At 42.8% G+C, this 19,422-nt stretch overlaps 1 protein-coding gene across 3 annotated transcripts in view; it reads left to right on the top strand.

Moving 5' to 3' along the window:
• sulf1 (sulfatase 1) overlaps positions 1-19,422 on the top strand; it is a 67,205-nt gene that overhangs the window by 42,783 nt on the left and 5,000 nt on the right. For 2 of the 3 annotated variants that reach the window (XM_087788973.1, XM_087788972.1), the window contains exons 2-18: positions 62-356; positions 1,405-1,644; positions 2,357-2,508; positions 4,643-4,812; positions 8,624-8,774; positions 9,048-9,223; positions 9,331-9,459; positions 11,404-11,460; positions 13,426-13,552; positions 15,607-15,817; positions 16,182-16,422; positions 16,479-16,575; positions 16,643-16,737; positions 16,852-16,923; positions 18,093-18,265; positions 18,332-18,474; positions 19,292-19,415. In XM_087788973.1, the coding sequence (XP_087645099.1) occupies positions 185-356; positions 1,405-1,644; positions 2,357-2,508; positions 4,643-4,812; positions 8,624-8,774; positions 9,048-9,223; positions 9,331-9,459; positions 11,404-11,460; positions 13,426-13,552; positions 15,607-15,817; positions 16,182-16,422; positions 16,479-16,575; positions 16,643-16,737; positions 16,852-16,923; positions 18,093-18,265; positions 18,332-18,474; positions 19,292-19,415 (2,530 nt within the window). In that variant the 5' untranslated portion in view covers positions 62-184. The remainder of the gene's footprint in view (positions 1-61; positions 357-1,404; positions 1,645-2,356; positions 2,509-4,642; positions 4,813-8,623; positions 8,775-9,047; positions 9,224-9,330; positions 9,460-11,403; positions 11,461-13,425; positions 13,553-15,606; positions 15,818-16,181; positions 16,423-16,478; positions 16,576-16,642; positions 16,738-16,851; positions 16,924-18,092; positions 18,266-18,331; positions 18,475-19,291; positions 19,416-19,422) is intronic. The other variant, XM_087788974.1, reaches the window with a different exon arrangement.

The following is a 19,422-nucleotide window of genomic DNA, read 5'->3' on the forward strand; positions in this document are numbered from 1 at the left end:
GTTTTTTTGATGATCTTACACTTGTTTGGTTGTAATATCTTTCCTTCCATTCATCTTACAGCAGACCACGGCGGCCAGAGCATCGTGGGAGTTAGTGAGCGCCCCCGCTGGACCCCCTCATCCCTGCCTCCTCCTTGAGTTCAACTGGGATTGATCCATTCCACGTCCTGTCATCTCCGGCATCATGCGGATGCAGTGGCTGATGTGGTTTGCCTTGTTGGCTCTGGACTTGGCTCCAGGCACCTCAGCCTTCACAACCACCAGAGCTCAGCTGAGGGGTCGCATCCAGAAAGACCGCAGGAACATCCGGCCCAACATAGTCCTCATCATGACTGACGACCAGGATGTGGAATTGGGTATGGTCGACTTGCTTGGTGGTTTTTCTTGGAATTCATCCTGAATTCATTTTGGAATGTTCTCATCGTCACTTAATCAGTGTCTTTCTGCTTATTTGCACGACAGGGTTCTTCTCCTGTCATTAAATATTTAACACAAGCATTAGCAGAAGAAGAATGACCATCTGGTCTATTATGATGAATGAATTCACAACGATGTGGCTCAAATAAGATGCAAGTGCTATGACAGTGAGCTAGATTTACATTTGTGTCAAAGCAGCGTAAGTGTGATAATCACTTGTTTAAAATTTAGCTCTCAACATTCTTGTAGACAATTTGCTTGTTTCCTCCAGGGCCGGTGTCTGGCCAGCAGCACTTTCTACAGATGTAATCTCAACTTTCTCATCAGGCCATTATGTTCATTCCCACATGTTAAGACGAGTTAAACACATATAGTAACACTTCCCATACATCTCTTTGAAGTTTTGGGAAGCATTATTGGTATAAACAAATGTTTTTGTAAGTGATTCTGTAAAAGTTCTCTTTCCAATCATCTCACTAGTTTGTGGTTTTCTGTTTACTGTAGAGGTTACTTGAATCAATCATTGATATTATACGATAATAAACTTGGTGTTTCCCACGTCCACTGAAAACCATTTCCTGTGAGGCAGCGTAATCACAAACAGGCTCCTGTTAACAAAGAACTGAGTCAGTGCATATCTCTCTCAAGGAGCCAAATTCATTTGATTGTTGAAGTTTTCACCTTTTTCTGAACTGATCTCAGTGTTTGAACAAATGGTGCGATTAAACCTTCAAAACCTTGCGAATCTTGGTCAATTTAAAGTTCAAAAATATTGTAACCACTTTTTTTGATTTGTCTATTTCAATTTGAAACCACTGTCCTTGAAGGTACATCTATTAAAATAGTTTTCTCCAAGGAAAAGTTGAAGCGGTTCAGGCCATCAGATCCAATCTAATTTAATCTTCATGTCTCTGCTAATACTTCTCTTATTAGAGCAACCATCCACATGTCGGTTTACAACAACTTCTCCTGCTTCCTTTTACCCAGGATCTCTGCTGGTGATGAATAAAACCCGTAAAATCATGGAAGATGGAGGCACCTCCTTCACCAACGCTTTTGTCACCACACCCATGTGCTGCCCGTCACGCTCCTCCATGCTGACCGGCAAATATGTCCACAACCACAACACCTACACCAACAACGAGAACTGCTCCTCTCCCTCCTGGCAGGTCCAACACGAGCCACGCTCCTTCGCCGTCTACCTCAACAACACGGGATACAGGACAGGTGGGTCAAGTAAAGGACGCGATTGCAATATCCGACTTTGACAACAGAGCAGCTTCGTGGACTACAACAATATACGCCTGCAGAACATAGAATTACCCTGAACTGGACTCCCCAGCAGGACCTCTGCTGTGAGAAATGCAAACACAGCGAGTGTGCCAGGTTGCTGTCATGCCTCATCTGACGGTGTCTCTGAGTGATGAGCAGGCGTTAGACCGGGCACCCCTACTGGGGTCCTGTGGCTTGTGGTCCTCTAGCAGATGCGTTGGTCTACAATTAGCTTCCTCCGAGTACCTTGGCTCTGTGCCCGAGCCGTCCAAGGTCTGTTGTCGGTCCAGAAAAAAGGGGGAAAATTTTAAACGTTGTACTTTAAACAAGCGTGACCCTCGTTTATGTTTCTCACTGTAGTGATACAGAAGCTTCTCTGTCACCCTCGGGACCACCGTAAGCATTTATGCAGGTGTTTAAGTGTCAATGTCCCCCCTGTGTTTCTGCTACTGTTGTGTCGAGGTGTAATGGACGACTTTTGGCCGAGAGTAGCATTCTACAGCTCTCTGTATGCTGAATATAGACAAAGGAGTTTGTTTCTTTACTTTCTATGGCTGTGAATTTACATTTTTAATATCTGACATTTATGGTTTTTAGTTTTTTCTGATTAGTAGTGGTTTGAATAGAGAAAGGGAAATATTAAAAAATAACTCTCTTCTTTTCGCAGGCTTCTTCGGCAAGTACCTTAACGAATATAACGGCAGCTACATCCCGCCTGGGTGGCGTGAATGGGTTGGATTAATCAAAAACTCCCGTTTCTATAATTACACCGTCTGTCGAAATGGTTTCAAGGAAAAGCACGGAGCAGAATATGCCAAGGTATGTGTTCACATAATTTCTCGACTCAATCACGCATTTGTTTTCCTTCATGGCTGAGCATAAAAGACCTCACCTGACAAATTGCAGGTTGCTCCCATAAATACAGATGGTGGAGCATTTCTTTTATCACAGTTGTTGTGATTTAGGGTGGCAGGAATTTTTATTACAGGTGCCATGTGACAGAAGATGGCATCATCTCCGCACTGTCCTTTTATTGGGACACTTTCCACGCCACGTAAAAATGGAACAGACGAAGTCTGAATTCCAGGCTGCAAATCCTGCTCTTTTTCCTCACTTTTATCCTGCAAAGACATTAAATTTAAGAGATGCCGTGGATGTTGCTGTTTTTCGTCTCTGGATGGCACACTAATCATCCTGGCATATTTTTTTCTGCACAAGATGTCCGTTTGTTTTCGCATCCCCCTGCCAACATTTTCTCACAGAGGTTTGTATTGGGCACATAAGGAATCCATGAAGCGGTTTTATAGTTTGGGTGCATGTCAAGTTCCAACATCGCCTGCCCAAAAGATGAGCAAACAAATGTTTGGCATGCGGTCGAGGTGCGACTGTAGATAGTAGTGTTAAGTTACCCGCAAGTCCAGGCCACAATGTTTACAGGACACACGCTTGGTCAGCAGATTGAGGTCTGCAAGCAAATGGACACTGTTGGCTTCTCTCCGCCAAAAAATATAAACCAGTGACCGCTCGAGCAAGTGCAACTCGGCAGACTCTGCAGTGAGAAAGACTCTGCAGCTGGCACAAGACCGGATTTCTAATGTCGCTTCCACAGCTATTCCATTCTATTAGGTCCCATCATTTTCCTCATTTTCCATGCTTAGGAGGATGAGTAGATTAAGGAGGAAGGCTTTTGTGAAAGACCATTTAGTTTGTTCTCAAACTAGATTTGTTAATCAGTACATAGTGCAGTTGTTCTCTATGATTAGTGTTGGGGGTTTGTTTTAATAATTTTAAATAGTAAATGGTAACATACACATTCAGGACTGTGTTGAAGTGTTGCATAATCTTTCCAATCCTTCCGTTCCTTATAACACGGGCAGGTAATTAAAGATTTATTCACTAAGCAGGTAAAGTATTTTTCCAAACCGACAACAGTGAGACTGCAGACCCTCTCACTGCCTTCTTAGTTTCTTTGTAATCATGGGTTTCCACCACCCGGATCATTTTTGAAAAGGCGTGCCAACATCGTGCCATTGTCACTTTGTGTGACCTGCCTGGGCTCTTGACAGTACTCGGAGTGTTGGCAAACGGAACCGATGGAGGCATAGCAAAGCATTGTGCAATCAACCACGTGCACTTGTGCCAGCTGCAGTGGTCTGGCAGTAAAATCTATTAATAGAGATGGGATAAATCAGCCAAATTCCCTTCTGACATTTAAGGGAAATCCTTTATCCTTCACTCTTTCATCCTTCGATGCCACTCCCATCTGTCGGGGTGCGCCAGGCGGCAGCAGTAGCCAAACCTGCAGGTAGACCGGGAGCGAGTGGAAATTTGGCAACCCCACTCCCCCCCCCCCATAATATAATGTGAGGGTGTAGCCTAGTGTGGATTTATAAAGTGACTACACCACATCTGGAATAATGCTTTTAATAAAATGTCACCACTCAGAATTGTTTGATTAGGCAAAAGTCAAATTTTCAGTGCTCTGTTCCTCCACGAGTTTCTTCTCTAATCGACAACACATGACAGAGGAAAGTACCTCTCAGAGTCCCTACATCTTCATTATAAAACTCATCACTTACTCCAGCTCATTTCCCTTCTGACGCCGCAGGCAAGCGCTCTTTGAGAGTTTTTATTTCCTGTCAAATCCGTGATGTTCAGAGAGAATGATCCCTGTAAAGGGAGACTGGAAAGAGCACAGATTAGGGAGAAAGCAGAAAAGAAAAGCACACAGCGGAGTGGAGTCGGAACTGTCATAACAAAATGGTATTCAAGAACAGCATGCGCTTCTTTCCATCGTGGATGTCATATTGAATAGCTCAGAGATTTCTCCATGATACAACACGCTGACCTCCGCACGCCAGTTGTCGACGTGTTGGTTCTGAATGAACTCGGTGACCCAGGTGCAGAGCAAGATGGTTCAGTAACGGCTTGTTTTTTTTTCTTTTTCTTTCAGGATTATTTCACTGATCTGATCACAAACGACAGCATCAACTTCTTCCGCACGTCCAAAAAGGTGTATCCTCATCGCCCGGTGATGATGGTCATCAGCCACGCTGCACCTCACGGGCCGGAAGACTCGGCTCCACAGTACGCCGAGTTCTTCCCCAACGCCTCGCATCACATGTGAGTCGAGCTTTATTTGTATAAAGTCAAAGCAATTCTGGGCTCTTGATGTTGCCAAAACATGTTTGCTTTGTTGACAGGAAGTTCTTTTGTTGCGGTGAAATAATTTAATCAAGTTAAAAGATGACTTTAATTAGATTTAGGGTGGATTATTTGGGCAGGAAGTGAAAAGGAAGAAGAAAACGCCTCTTTTACTTAAAAACACATTTAAGACGGAGATGCTAACAATTACCCCTTAAACGCGATTGTGGGTTTGATGTTTCAGAATGAATGTTTGCGCTTGACATTTTAGTTTTCTAGACAGTCATTTTACACTAAATTATCAAAATTAGTAACTTTTTATTAGTACAAATTGTTGAACAAAAATAGGTCAGAAAAATACTTAACTCACTTAAGTAAAAAGTACAATTAAAAATGTTTAAAGTTGCTTCTTAACTATCTTAGTGGCTCACTCGTGTAAAGCGAAAATCACTGAATGCAGATGTTTTTTTATTTTATTTTCAGTATAAATTTAATCAGATTTAAAATGTATGACTAAAACACACTTAAGTAACGATACAATTGCAATCAATTACAGTGATGTAAATTGAAATTAAACATTATTACAAAACATTATTTCACGTGAGGGAATGTTGACTCAACTGCCTCTGTCTTCACTGAACACTCCGTCGGATGAACTCGAGGGCAGCCAGGTCTTGTGTTTTGTCTGACTTGTTGACAACCAATCACAGTGTGAACGTCTCACCGCACCTCACTGGTATAGCACAGAGCTTTCCTCGATCATGTGCTGACAGATTTCTGAAAACTGCTCAGTGAGACGAGTGTAAAATGGGAGTGAGGAATCGTCCAGGAATAGTCTGGGCTCATAGTGAATAGTCGATCATCAGTCTCTCTCCCTCTAATAGAGCAAAGCTCTCCTGCCAAGCACACGTCGGCCGTCCACAACTCTTGTCACCTTGTCACTTTAAGCACCGTGATGTTCTTGGCTGCTCCGTGGCAACAATATCTTTTGGAGGCAGCGGCGGCAGACTCTCGGGCTGCTTCTTTGCAGGAGAGTGTAGGGAATGATTTGAAGACAAAGGTTCAGTGACTGCCAGATCATCTCGGTAATCTTTTCCGGGAAAACCACGTATGTTTCCTTCAGCGATTCCGCTCCCGACTGGACATTCTCCACCTTCTCTGTCTACAGTGTCTGTACATCCATGCTTCTGTGGGTTGATCTGCCTTTTTTTCTAATTTTCTCGTACGATTGGGGCTCCATCCCCGACCTCCCCACCAGCGAAATTCACATCGGACTTTCCGACTCCATCCATCAATGGTCTCTCTTCAACCCCCCCGGCCTACTCTGTCTCTCTCTGACTGGCCGTTGGGATGAGAGGAATGCATTGTGTGCTTTGGAACACCCTTTGTGACATTATTAATTTATTTTTAGCTCGAGCCTCTGCGTGAATGTAGAGGAGCGGAGGCCCGCAGGCATCCAAAGGGGTTGCCCCAGCACTCCGTGTGAGTTGGTGCCCCCCCTCCCTTGCTCCTTTTTGGTCACCAGTATAGTGACTGTTGCTTTGAGCTCTAGAGGTTTTCTGTTGATTTGTTGTATGAGTGTAGGAACATCCAAGCTTCCATTATAACATCTTATTCATGGCATTCATAATATTAAAAGATTATTCCACAAATCGAAAAAAAATATTAAGAAGTATAAAACTAATAACTAGTGTTACAAGAATAAAAATAATAATCCAGATTGCAGTTGTTATTTTCTCTCCTTAGTTGTTTCCTTCACCCCGACAAACCATCTGATGCTTGATCTCTGCCCTTGTCCTTTCTAGTCATTCCCAATGGAAACCTCATCGTCTTCAACTCTCGACTCTTCTCACTCCACATCTTGTATTTGTGTCACATGGCGTGACAGTTGTCCACCCTGCCTGCACTCTCCTCTTTTTATTTTGGCGAACAATAGAACATTAAACCTGTTATACATGCTAGTATAAAGCTCCCCTTTTTCTTTAAACTACCCAGAATGCACTGTATCAGTTCTCTTAAAAATGACTGGTGCTTTATAGTTGTTCTGGGAACTAATATAATATAATGCCCAGGGGGAACCACCCTTGATGTCGGCAGTTAAGAGTCGTAATCTCTTAGTGGTCTGACCACCCCCGAGTAATAAAATCCAAGATGGCTGCTCGGACAGTTAGTCTTGTTGCTGTAATGTTGTGAATATTTGGCTTTTGAAGTTGTTTTTTAATTTCACTAAATCAGTCAAATACGTAGTATTGTACGACATGTATAAATATATATATGTTTTTAGTGTAATTGTAAATTTTCTTTATGTATATGTGAAACACGGCCTTACTTAAGTTTTAACTTGAGTTTTAAAGTTCTGGTTTATGTAAAGAAACTGTCACAGACCAGAAGTTAATGATAGAGATGAAAATTAAGTCCAATAGTAAAATGAAAAGTCCATATCAATGTATGGGAGTAATTTGAACAAACTAAAAGAACAGGTTTGTATGGGTGAGCTTATTTTATATTGTTTTCTTTATCGTTCTCACTATAAAATAATTATCTTTTACTGCCATGTCTGACAGCCACAGCAATTTCTTGCTAAAATTACATTTCCATAATCGCCTGGAGGAACTGTTGCTACATCGTGCAGAGATATAATATTTAGGTAGGGAGGCGGGACGCGACTCGTATATCAAAGTGCGTCTGTATGACTTGACAGCAACAATCACAGGGGAGGCTGGATATTAATGCCATTAACATTCCTCCCCAAAGGTGTTTCTATCATCTCTCGGGTGAGCCCACCGCCCGACTCCTCAGCAGACGTGCTAGAATTTCTCAAATACATGTTTCAGTGTCGGAGGAGGAATGAAGGCTGGCAAGAACTCAACAAGTTGCTTCGGGGGATGTGGTTAATTTGTGTGCTGAAAGTGTCTGTTTGAGGGTCACAGGGCATTTCAGGGTGAGCAGCGGGTCCTGCTGTAATCCTGGACAAATACCACGAAACATCAACATATATACGTGACAGGTGTGACCTCCCATATACGCTGGCGTTGCTCCACTGACCTCTGAATTCCTGGTTCCCCGGTGCACGGGGCCTCATACCTTGGTGGCCCACTGCCCAGAGACAGGTCCCTTTGTTGGGTTTATTAGACCGCCTGGCTAGGTGGGTGAAGAGTTCACCCTGCTAACAAAGCTTGCTCGACGAGTCGAGGCCAGGAGCAGCTCAATCTCCCAGCAGGTCTTGGATAAGCTGTAAGCTCGTAGTAATTTGTTCTGTGGACGACAAACCTTGGTGAATCTTTGCGTTGTTGTTGGATTGATGGAACATCAAACTATCTCTGAATTGTTATCTGATATTGCTGCTACAGGTGAACTGCCCCCCCCCCCCCCCCTCTATTTACACACTTGTTATTCCCGCATTTCAAATGACTGAGGTTTTGGTCCAGTGCTTGCTGTAAACTTGACTTTGGGGGCCTATTATTTTGTTAAGCATGTGCCAACCCTCAGACTGCTGGTGTACGCCAGGAGCCCGGTTGAACGAGGCGACTCTCGTCTGTGTGCGAGAGGGAAGGTGGCTTCAGAGAAAGGTGTGCGAAAAGAGCAGAGCGCTCTGCTGCCCAGTATTAAGACATTTCCTGCAGCAAACAGAGACGCTATTGATGCCTGTCGAATACAAATGTGGCAAACGTTACTGTCCGGTAGTTGTGAAAAGTAGCAGAAAGGTTTCTCAATGCATTACTTTTCAGCTGTCATGTTGTTGTGATTCTATCAGGGAGCTTGATCTTGTTTTATCGTCTTCTCACCACAGCACACCGAGTTACAACTACGCCCCAAACATGGACAAACACTGGATCATGCAGTACACGGGTCCTATGAGGCCCATCCACATGGAGTTCACCAACTTTCTGCACCGGAAGAGGCTGCAGACGCTCATGTCGGTGGATGACTCCGTGCAAAAGGCAAGCTTTGAAATCATTATTATTCCGTGCCATCATAATATTATATGGTTGATTTTAACTTTTAAAATATTAGTAAATCGAATACCTTCATTGAATTGTAGTTGTTGCTGAAGATGTTTTGTGAGTACGTCCTCGAGGAACCATCGTTGTTTTCATCTTTTAACATTCGATAGCAGGAAATGTGATGTAAAGACCCTTCTTTAACAGCTTTGTTTGGTTAAACTTAAGATTCTACTCACGTCTCATCCTGCTGTGGACTCTTCGACCCCGCAGGTTTACAACATGCTGGAGGAGAGCGGAGAGCTGGACAACACATACATCATCTACACAGCTGATCATGGCTACCACATCGGTCAGTTTGGACTGGTCAAGGGGAAGTCAATGCCGTACGACTTTGACATCCGCGTGCCGTTCTTCCTGAGAGGCCCAAACGTGCAGCCCGGGGCAGTGTGAGTGCACCTAACCACCAGAAGACGTGTTCTGTCTTTGTGGCCTGCACATCATGCTATTCCTTTTTTTTTTTTAAATGTCTAATGGTTTTGTGATTTGTTTTCAGAAACCCCCATCTGGTTCTGAACATCGACCTGGCTCCCACCATTCTCCACATCGCCGGTCTGGACACCCCTCCAGACATGGATGGAAAGTCGATACTCAAGCTGCTGGAACAAGACAGGACTGGCAACAGGTTTGTGCAGCTCATTCATGACCTTTGGTAGCGGACATTTAACTCAAGCACACGGAGCATAATAGGTGTAACTCTGCTGTGCTGTTACTGAGCAAATCACTGAGGGAAATGGCTGATTTTAATCCAGATGCACTCAAAGTGATTGGCAGATTTTTCTTGGATGGACATGCTAAGCTCCACTGAAAAGATTTTTCTTTATTTTCCTTTGCTTTCCTTTTTATTTAATCTGTTTATTTACGGTCCTAACGCCGCAGACAGGGTTTGACACGCACATTATAAATAACTATAATCCCTAAAAGGAAAATGTATCATCTGATGGCAGTGTACAGTGGATTTGAACTCTTCAAACATTCCTTTAGTATGACCTCCCAAACATAGAGCAGATTCATCTGCACATGCGTTAAGAGTTCTACAGCTTCACAGTACAAACGTCCCCTAAAGTGATAGTTCACCCAAAATTGATTAAAACTTTATTTTCTGGTCACTCTCATGGCGACTGGTTGGGATTATTTTCATAGTAATTTCTTCCTTTTTAGAGTTATAGATTAAAAAAAAAAAAACATTTTAATGTAGCGACTTAAACTCAGTTGTCTTCATCCTTGTCTTTGTCTTACAAAACATCCAAATACCCCCGTTGTGCTCTTCTTTAACGTCCATCTTGTATTGAAGCCTTGACAAGAGGAATTGTTCTGGAAAAACTTCAATATTTTAAGATGGTTTGTAGAAAAAGTTTAAAGAATAACAAGCAATACAGACAGGAAGTAATCCTGGTAAATATCGCAAGCGCGTCCAGAGCACGTACTACAGTCTAAAGTACATTTCTCAAGAAAGTGACTGAGTAGAAGTGCTGCAGTGCTAAAATAATACAAGTGAAAGTAAGCCAAAGTTGCTATTTAATAAATTATAATTTAAATCTATCATCTAAGTAAGCGTATTCATATATTTCTATGAGGTTGAAATAAACGTTTCTTTCTCTTTTTTTTAAGTTATATCTCTGAACACATAGTCAAATAGAAAATGTATTGCATTGAAAAAGGACTCACTAAAATGTTAAACATTTATTAAAGTCACATTTAAAGACCACCTGAATATAATTGGATCGGGTTAATCATACCCAACAAAACCTTCCTTCGCTTTACATTTATAAAATAAAATTGTAACCTGTTACATTGTTTAAAAATATAATAAATATTTCAGAGATTATGGTGATGTTCAACATCTTAGGCAGAAACGTAAAAAAAACTAGATGGTAGACAAAATGCCACAGATGATGTAAATCAGTTCAAAAAACAAATATTAAATACTCGAAGAAACCAGCCGTGTCTCTTGTTTTTGTGTTATGTGTCATTCACGTGACGTGTTTCATCAAAATCTCCCCTCGCGCCAGTAACGCTCGGCGTCTCCACCACACAATAAGTGTTTGGAAAGAACAATACATTAGAAGTAATTCTGTTAAATAGGATCCGAGGCTGCCTTTGTGACGCGAGCCAAACCACTGGTGCAGAGGCTGCACGGCCAGAGCCAGAGCAGCGCGTTCCTAAAAACAAATGTGAAGATTAGGATGTGCGCCGACAGCTTTTTAACGATACTAAATAGCAGAGAGAAAATTGGAGTTGGATGTCGAACAGTGGAAGGAATTTTCAAATATATTGAGTGACTATCAGTCAATACGCTTGCAGTAAATGTCCCTATTTTATATTATTTACACCATTTTCTGATAGTTTTTAAATCCAATTTAAGCAAAACTAAACCTCAGAAACATGTGACATCATTGAAATTATCACAAAATAATGACAACAACTATTTATAATGATTCTCTGCAGTCTGTTAAAGACAAAAAGCAAGCATTTGGACCGAAGTGTGCAAGTTTAATGCGATGAAGCTTAGCTGCAGCTGAAAAAATCCCTGCATCACTTCCATGATCTTTCCTTTTTGTGTTCCCAGATTCAAACCCAACCGGAAACCTAAAGTCTGGAGGGACACATTCCTGGTGGAGCGCGGGTAAACTGCAGCTCTTTCTATTCTTCTTCTCCACACCACAGGAACAGGAACATCCATGTCATTACACAGCTGGTGCTTTCTGCAAACATTACTAAATCGTATATCGCCTCTTTCATCATCGGACCTGCCCTTTCCGTTACACGCCGTCCCACTGTGGATCTGACTACTTTGAGATTACATGCTCGGCCGACAGCCAGCGAGAGCCGACTTTGTCTTTGCGTACTGAGCACAGTCGGTCTTTGTCTACCTAAAGGTGAGATCAGGTCACAGGAAGTGTTTGGTGGCTCAGCTAGACTTGACTTGGAGACGGAAGATACATTTCAGTAACACAAGAGGGTCCATAAAACAAACAAAGCCCAGCCAGGCTGGTGTTACCAGAGGCATTGCTGGAAGGCTGGGATTCGATCTACAGGCTCACGTCTGTCGTCCTCCGACTCTGTGCAGGAGCGACGTTCTTTATTTAACCTTCCCTCCGCCGCACACGCACCTTGACTTTGACAACCTGCCTTTGTGCACTCTCACTGTTAATCTGACTTAAGTCTGCGGGTGAAGTGATGGACGCCTGACAGCTGTGGGAAAAATGCCATCAACACATGCACTCCATGACCTTGACACTGGGACTGAAGGTTATCAGCGACACATTTGAAGTGTTATTTTGGTTCGGTTGTATCACTGATTCCTGTCACATCCTCCATGAGCTTGAACGTTCATCTGTGAGAGGCTCAGAGTACAATCTTCTTCACAACTGAGTCACGTCATTAGGACTCTCCTCAAATGAAAAGATAAACAATAGTAACTTAAAGTTGACTAGAAGTTAAGGTCAATTAAGCCAATTCAATTTTTTCTTCGGATTTTGTCGACTTGTTGTGTAATCAAAAAATAAACCTAATTTTCATGTTTGTTTTTGTAGCTAAATATTTGTTTATAAATCAATTTAACCAAAAACAAAAGCAGGTCGACGCATGAAATTGAAATCTCTTGGCATGTATCGTGTGTCATTTTGGCATAGACCTTCCCCTAAAACAAAGTCCTGCTCCAGGTCTATAAGAGGCCCTTTCGCTGTATTATTACGGCCCTTTATGGGGTCAAACTATGAAGCGAATTCTAGAGGGATTCGTACATTGTTTTTTAAATTACGTTTGTGTTCATCTAGCCTACGCTTTTGTTCATCTACGCTACGTTTGTGTTCATCGAGGCTACGTTTCTCATAATCTAGGCTACGTTTTTGTTAATTTACTCGACATTTGTGTTCATCTAAGCTGCGCTTGTGTTCATCTACGTTACGTTTGTGTTCATCTACATTACGTTTGTGTTTATCTACGTTACGTTTGTGTTCATCTACATTACGTTTGTGTTTATCTACGTTACGTTTGGCTTCAGCCCCTCCAAAATGTTGATCTGACTGACTTGTTTTGTCTGAAAGTGCCATCATCTACCTAACTTGTGCAACATTCGCCTCTTTAATTACCTTGGCCAGCGGCTGGTGGTCGCCGCAGCCAACTCGGTGTGTGAACTTTGGCTGTTATCCCGCCGAACGAGGAGCGAGACGTGATGGTAACCGACAACAGCTCCACTCTTGAGGGGACAGGTTGTTCTACGCTTAGCGGTCGTCGTCACTCTGTCTGTGGTTCTGAGTGGCCAGACTGTTGGCAGAGAGCGAGGGGATAGAGCAGGGGCTGGATGTTGGCAGAGGACCAGCGCGGCCCTGTGGTGGCGATGGCATCGTAGACGGGCAGAGTAGTCGAACATAATGCCAGCCTGAGGTCAAATAGCTTGGCCTGGATCTGGCCACTGCTGCGAGGCTGAGTGGAGCTTTGTAGCCAAAACCTCTCTCAATACACACTCTCAGACTCTAAGTATTGATTTACTGGCTTCACCTCACCAAAATAAAAAAAAATAAAAAATGCTCTGTCAGCAATATTCATGAGCTGTGTCCTTTAAAATCTGATGTTTTGTGCTACACAGAAAGATCCTGAGGAAGAAAGAGGACACTCCCAACACACAACACACCAACAGCCTTCCCAAGTACAAGAAAGTCAAAGAAACATGTCAGCAGCCAGAATTCCTCACCCCCTGTGAACAGCCCGGACAGGTACCACAAACACACTTTGATCCACGTCCAAATCCAAATGTATTCACTTGCAATTATGAACCGTCTGACTATAGAACGGCTAGAAAAGATTGCCATGAGAACATCAGTGGCTTCATAATTAGAGCCGTTCTGTGGGCACATTCATTTGTTGGCGCTTTTCTTTCATGTGCGGCCATTCAGTTTCTGGCAGACCGGCAGCCGAGTGGTACAGTATGTGGCCTCGGAACAGACGGACCAGAACAATACAAATTGTTACAAGTTTTAGGTAGCGTGAAATAACGGGCAGCCTATTTCTGACTGACTGCCTAATGCAACCCAGACTTAGTTTACAGCCACATAAATGTGTGTACGTAACAAAAGGTTATTAAATATGGCAGCCAGGAAAATCTAAGAGTGAGATATGTCCTGAGCAGGAGGGCGTGTGTGACGTCTGCGAGGCATGTTGGATTGGAATGGTAGCGCTGTTAATATCAGGAAATTAGAAAATAGCCATTTGGTTGGCAGGACAGGTTCTCCTCATTACATGTTAAAGTTTATGACATTTTTTACAACGTGATCAGCAACAGTAAGTTTGAATTACAGTGGTTTCCGATAGTTTATTAAAAAATATAAACTATCTGGATTGAGAGGGTTAATAGGTATAATACTACACTATATGGAGTTGTATTTTTCCAGAAAGAAATGGGTGTAAATGTATTACTGGGATTGTCCCTTTCGTGTAATAATCTGCTCCTTTGTCTCCTTATAACCCTTTTTGGAAGATTTCATCCACTTTCGAGTTATTTTGCTGAAAGACAGATCAAGTCTCATGACCTCCTTGGCAGAGGTTATAAACTTTTGCCTCAATTATGCGTCTTTTAACTGGTGTCAGTTGTTAAGCAGCATGTTTTAAAGTGTGCTTTAGTAAATGTTTTCGGTAAATATATGGCTAATATAAATTCAATTCTAGCAGCCAAAGAAAATTCTGCCCACAAACTCTCTTGGCTCTCCTGAATCAATATTGGTGTAACACGGTGCATAAAGACGACTGCTTTGCTAAGTCATATAGACTTGAGGGCGAGTCTGTCTTGATGCTCTTGCTTAAAGCCCCAAACTGTTCCTTGTGTGAGCCCATGTTGGAAACACTTGGAGAGGCTCTTTTGTGATGTCGTGGGATTGGAACTCACAACCTTCCTGTATCAGAATTGATGGTGTGAAGTCACCAGGTCACTGATAGTGCAGGAAGATAAAATGCACAAACCCTTTTCCTGTGTCTGCTGGACACCACTTCCTGTCCTTGCACAACCCCCCCGGTTCCTGGCTAGTCTGGTGACAGTTCCTCTCTGACCCTCATCTAACCCGGACTGATGCTGCTTTGAGAACTTTTACTTTCATTGTTTCTTGTCAGACTTGCTATTGAACTATTCAATCACGAGGCTGATGTTCACTCGTCCTCGCCTGACCTTAAACTCCCCACAGAAGGAAGACGTATAAAGTGATGAAGGTGTAGCTTCTGTTCTATCGTCCGACGCCGGGAAAGCTTTCACCGTCTGGCCTGCGAGCCGCTTGTCACTACAAGAGCCTTCCAGAAGACACCTGATCTGACTCGCGCTCCTTTGTTTGGACGCCGGTTCCCACACTCATCACTGATCACTCTCACCCACGCTGCAGTGCGCAGATGTGTCTCCTCTATTCACGCAGGACCTGGCCAGATCTTTCACAGTGTGGGTTGATGTTCACACAGACACAGAAGATGTGCAGGAATGTGTGTGTGTGTGTGAAGGTTCTGACTTCTCGTACTCATGACGCACTTGGCTCAGACGTGGTCCCTGTGAGGGACTTCACGCAGGTTTTACTCTTTGTTTCCAGTCATTAAGCTTTTCTTTTCTTTGTTGATTGTGACGCCACTTCTCGCCAGTGTCTAAATATTATCACATGCATTTGACACAAGTTCGTTCCAGATTTTGCTTGAAATCCGATGCTAACAGTTGCTCCTGAACGCTGAGCCAGAAAATCTGCTCAGAGCTTAACAGCATGAAAATAAATTCTCTGACTGCCTTTTTTTTTTCTTCTAGAAATGGCACTGCATCGAGGAGATCACTGGCAAGTGGAGGATTCAGAAGTGCAAAGGTGGCGCCAGAGAGGGCTCCAGGAAGAGAACCCGCAGCCTCAGAGCTCACGGCACTTATGAAAACAGAGAGGGGGGCTGCGATTGTGGGGAGACCCTTTTCAAACCCAGCAGGTCTGACCGCCGCTCCCACCGACAGTTGTCTTCCTCCAACCAACGTGAGTGTTTGAACCCGCCAGGATGTTTTATAGAGCCGGTGAAACATGCTGAACTTTGTGTGTCGCTATAAAACACAATCATGGACGCTTGAGCAGGAAACTTAAAACCGCATTAAACCTGAATTATTGTATCAATGTTTGTTTCTTAATAAATCAATACCAGAGTTGCTCTCTGGACTAAAGGCTTTATTCCTTCTAATGGATTACTTACGCTCTAACAGTAAACACATGCTCACAAACATCCTGCAACAAGCTCTGGATTTACTTTGCGTGTGCGTGTTAGGCTTGTGGCGGGACGCCCTCTAGCGGTGGTTGTGAGACCTGCCACCGAAGTTTCATCAAGCTGTCTCCCGACTCGTTACAGGTTACCGTCCACGCTTCGTCCACACTCGGCCCACACGCTCTCTCTCGGTGGAGTTCGAAGGTCATATTTACGACATTGACCTGCAGGCGGACGATCAGTCGGGAGTTCGACGCATCTCAAAGCGACACTACGAGTCAGAGGAGCCGGCGTTCGAGGCGGCGGCCGCCGACGGGTCGGAGGAGATGCTGTCCGACGACACCAACGCCGTGGGGTACCCCAACTCCGTCAAAGTCACACACAAGTAAGCTCGAGCTTAGAGAGCACAGAGAGCGGAGCGTGACTCTTCTTCTGCGCCAGGTGTTACATCCTGATGAACGACTCCATCCACTGCGAGAGGGAGGTCTACCAGTCCTCCAGAGCCTGGAAGGACCACAAGAGTTACGTGGACCAAGAGGTTTGTGTGAATCACGTGTGAGGAGAAGACAAAACGGATGTTGGAGAAGGTTTTTGTTTGATTCCAGATCGAAGCTCTTCAAGACAAGATCAAGAACTTGCGAGAAGTACGAGGCCATCTGAAGAGGACGAGGCCGGACGAGTGCGACTGTGCCAAGAAAGGGTGAGTCTCTCTGGACACTAGACGCACAAACACTAGACTTGGACCTGGACTGAGGTCGAACCTGAGAGTCCACTTGTTGACTGAGCTAGTCTGCTTCTCTGTTCATGACACCAGCTATTATAGCAGAGAGGACAGGATCAAGACAGACAGAGCGAAGAGCAGAAATGATCAACTTCATCCCTTTAAGTGAGTTCTTCTCCGCCTCACTCGTGTTGCTTCAGCTCACACAGTAGATCCTCGACGAGATCCTTGAAACACCTTTGAGAAAGTCTTGTTATTTCACACAAATACATCCTGATTGTGTCTTTTAAAAGGATTGTTTAAGGTTTTTTAAAGAAAATTCTTCTAAAATCAACTTCAGTTCTATTTCAGTTTTGATAAATATCTCATCAAAAATAGGTGGTTGAATACTTTGACAAACGGAAGAAGAAAAATGCAAATGTGAAAATATTTATTTATTTTCATATGGTGTCATTATTTATTTTAAAAATATTACTGCTTGTCATGGCACTAAAGGACACAAAAAGTTAGAGTAAAATACAACAGTAAGAAATAAGACATAGATTCATGATTTGTAATTTTCTGTTAACATATAACACTACCTCACATGAACAAGGAATCCATTTGCATCAAACTAAGCAACATATGGACAAATTTTTACTTTTTTAGATCATATGGCACAAATATATGCCAAATTTAACATCAAATAATAAATACAATATGGTTAAAATACTTATTTAAATTATTCTAATTATTATAAACTGTAAAAATATATGCAGCTTTGTTTCAGCTCCTGCTGACATAATAAAGTTAAAACTATGAGTGAAATCATCGGTGACGTTGTTTGTGAAATAACAAAGTTTTCTTCTAGTAAAGAAGATTGTAAAGAAGGATCTTGATGGTTCCAATGCTCACTAAATATAAGTGATATAATATAATATGTAGTGGTGTGAGTAGTGCATGATCCCTGCATGCCGCCTGAACAGTGGAGCATGTGTGTGTTTGAGCATCTAGAGTCTGGTAGAACCGCAGATCTCTGGCCTCGAGTCTGAAAGTGATCAGGCTGCAGCGAAAGAATGACTCAACAAAGCGGGAAATCAGTCAATCCCTCAAACCCAGTGATCGGCCGGCAGCAGGAAACATTGGGGATAGATTAGAGCAACACGAAGCAGCTGGTCCGTCAGAGTCCGAGGTGGCTCGGATGTCCTCTCGGGGAAAATTGGACACGGTAGAAGCTGAAACATGAAAGGCTGCAGTCGTGCCGTGGTGTTCTGGAAGTCCTTAGATCTTCTACTGCTGAGGAAGTTTGATGTCATGTTTTTTTTTTAAATGTGGTCCCTGATTCTGTGCGACAGAGAGGCTGCCCAGGACCTGGACGGGAAGGCTCAGCTGTACAACGAGATCCGCAGGAAAAAGAAGGAGAGGAAGGAGAAGAAGAGGCAGAGGAAGGGAGACGACTGCAGCCACCCGGGACTCACCTGCTTCACGCACAACAACGACCACTGGGCGACCGCTCCGCTCTGGACTCGTACGTGTCATCATCACGGTTGAAAACATGCTCTAGGTTCATTAACAGGTGTGTTTCTTGGTGCAGTGGGAGGATTCTGCGCCTGCACCAGCTCCAACAACAACACCTACTGGTGTCTGAGGACCATCAACGAGACCCACAACACGCTCTTCTGCGAGTTTTCCACCGGCTTCCTGGAATTCTTTGACCTCAACAGTGACCCGTACCAGGTGAGTGACCACCTGTGGCTTTAACTATCAACCTGTATTTTAGATCGATTTATGTTTTTTATTTTTTTACCTATGATTCATGTGTTGATGATTACATCTTTCAGGACAGACCTGGGCACATACGGGTCATTGAAACTATAAAACTGATCATCAATTTCTGTCCTGCTCTTAATAACTTAAGATCTTTTAACTTTTTTTTATTATTCACCACTGATGAACGTCTGTAATTCTAACTTTTCTTAGCACTTAACTTGTTTTCTCTACAGTTTTTATGTTTTAATTTTATTATATTGGTTCAACAAGTTCTTTCCAGCAACTCTTACCCAGATATTTATTACAGAAATAGCTAAATCTTTTTATTTTTGACAATCTTTTAATCATACGTTATTATAATATTTAAATAAAATTAAATGTTTGTAAGAAAATAAATTGTTAAAAATGTTAATCCATGTGCACATTTTTATGTCCGTTTTATGTTTTTATGTAAACTTAAATTCTATTTGATCAAATAAAAATAGTAACGTGAGTAATTGTGTAGTTCTCATGTTTCAAACCAACATTTACCTTGCGTGTCAAGAAAGGCGCCTTTAAATAAAATGTATTATTATTATTATGTAAACATTCTCTCATGAATCAAGGTATATTGATGTTTATGTTGATTTGTTTGTTAAAAAGACCATTGTTTAGAATTCAATGAGAGTCAACGATGAGGGTAAAACTCATGTTGAAGGAATGTGTTTGAATTGAGTTGAATCTCTTTCAACAGTTAAATTGAGCCTGAAATAATAAATAATAATCAAGTGTTTTTCTGTCCCAGCTGACGAACGCGGTGTACGACGTGGACCGGGATGTTCTCAACAGCCTCCACTCTCAGTTGATGGAGATGAGGAGCTGTCAAGGTCACAAGCAGTGTAGCCCTCGGCCCAAAAACACAGATGCAGGTAAGAA

Source organism: Callionymus lyra, chromosome 4, assembly GCF_982586985.1.
Source record: "Callionymus lyra chromosome 4, fCalLyr1.hap1.1, whole genome shotgun sequence".
Classification (NCBI taxonomy): Eukaryota; Metazoa; Chordata; class Actinopteri; order Syngnathiformes; family Callionymidae; genus Callionymus; species Callionymus lyra.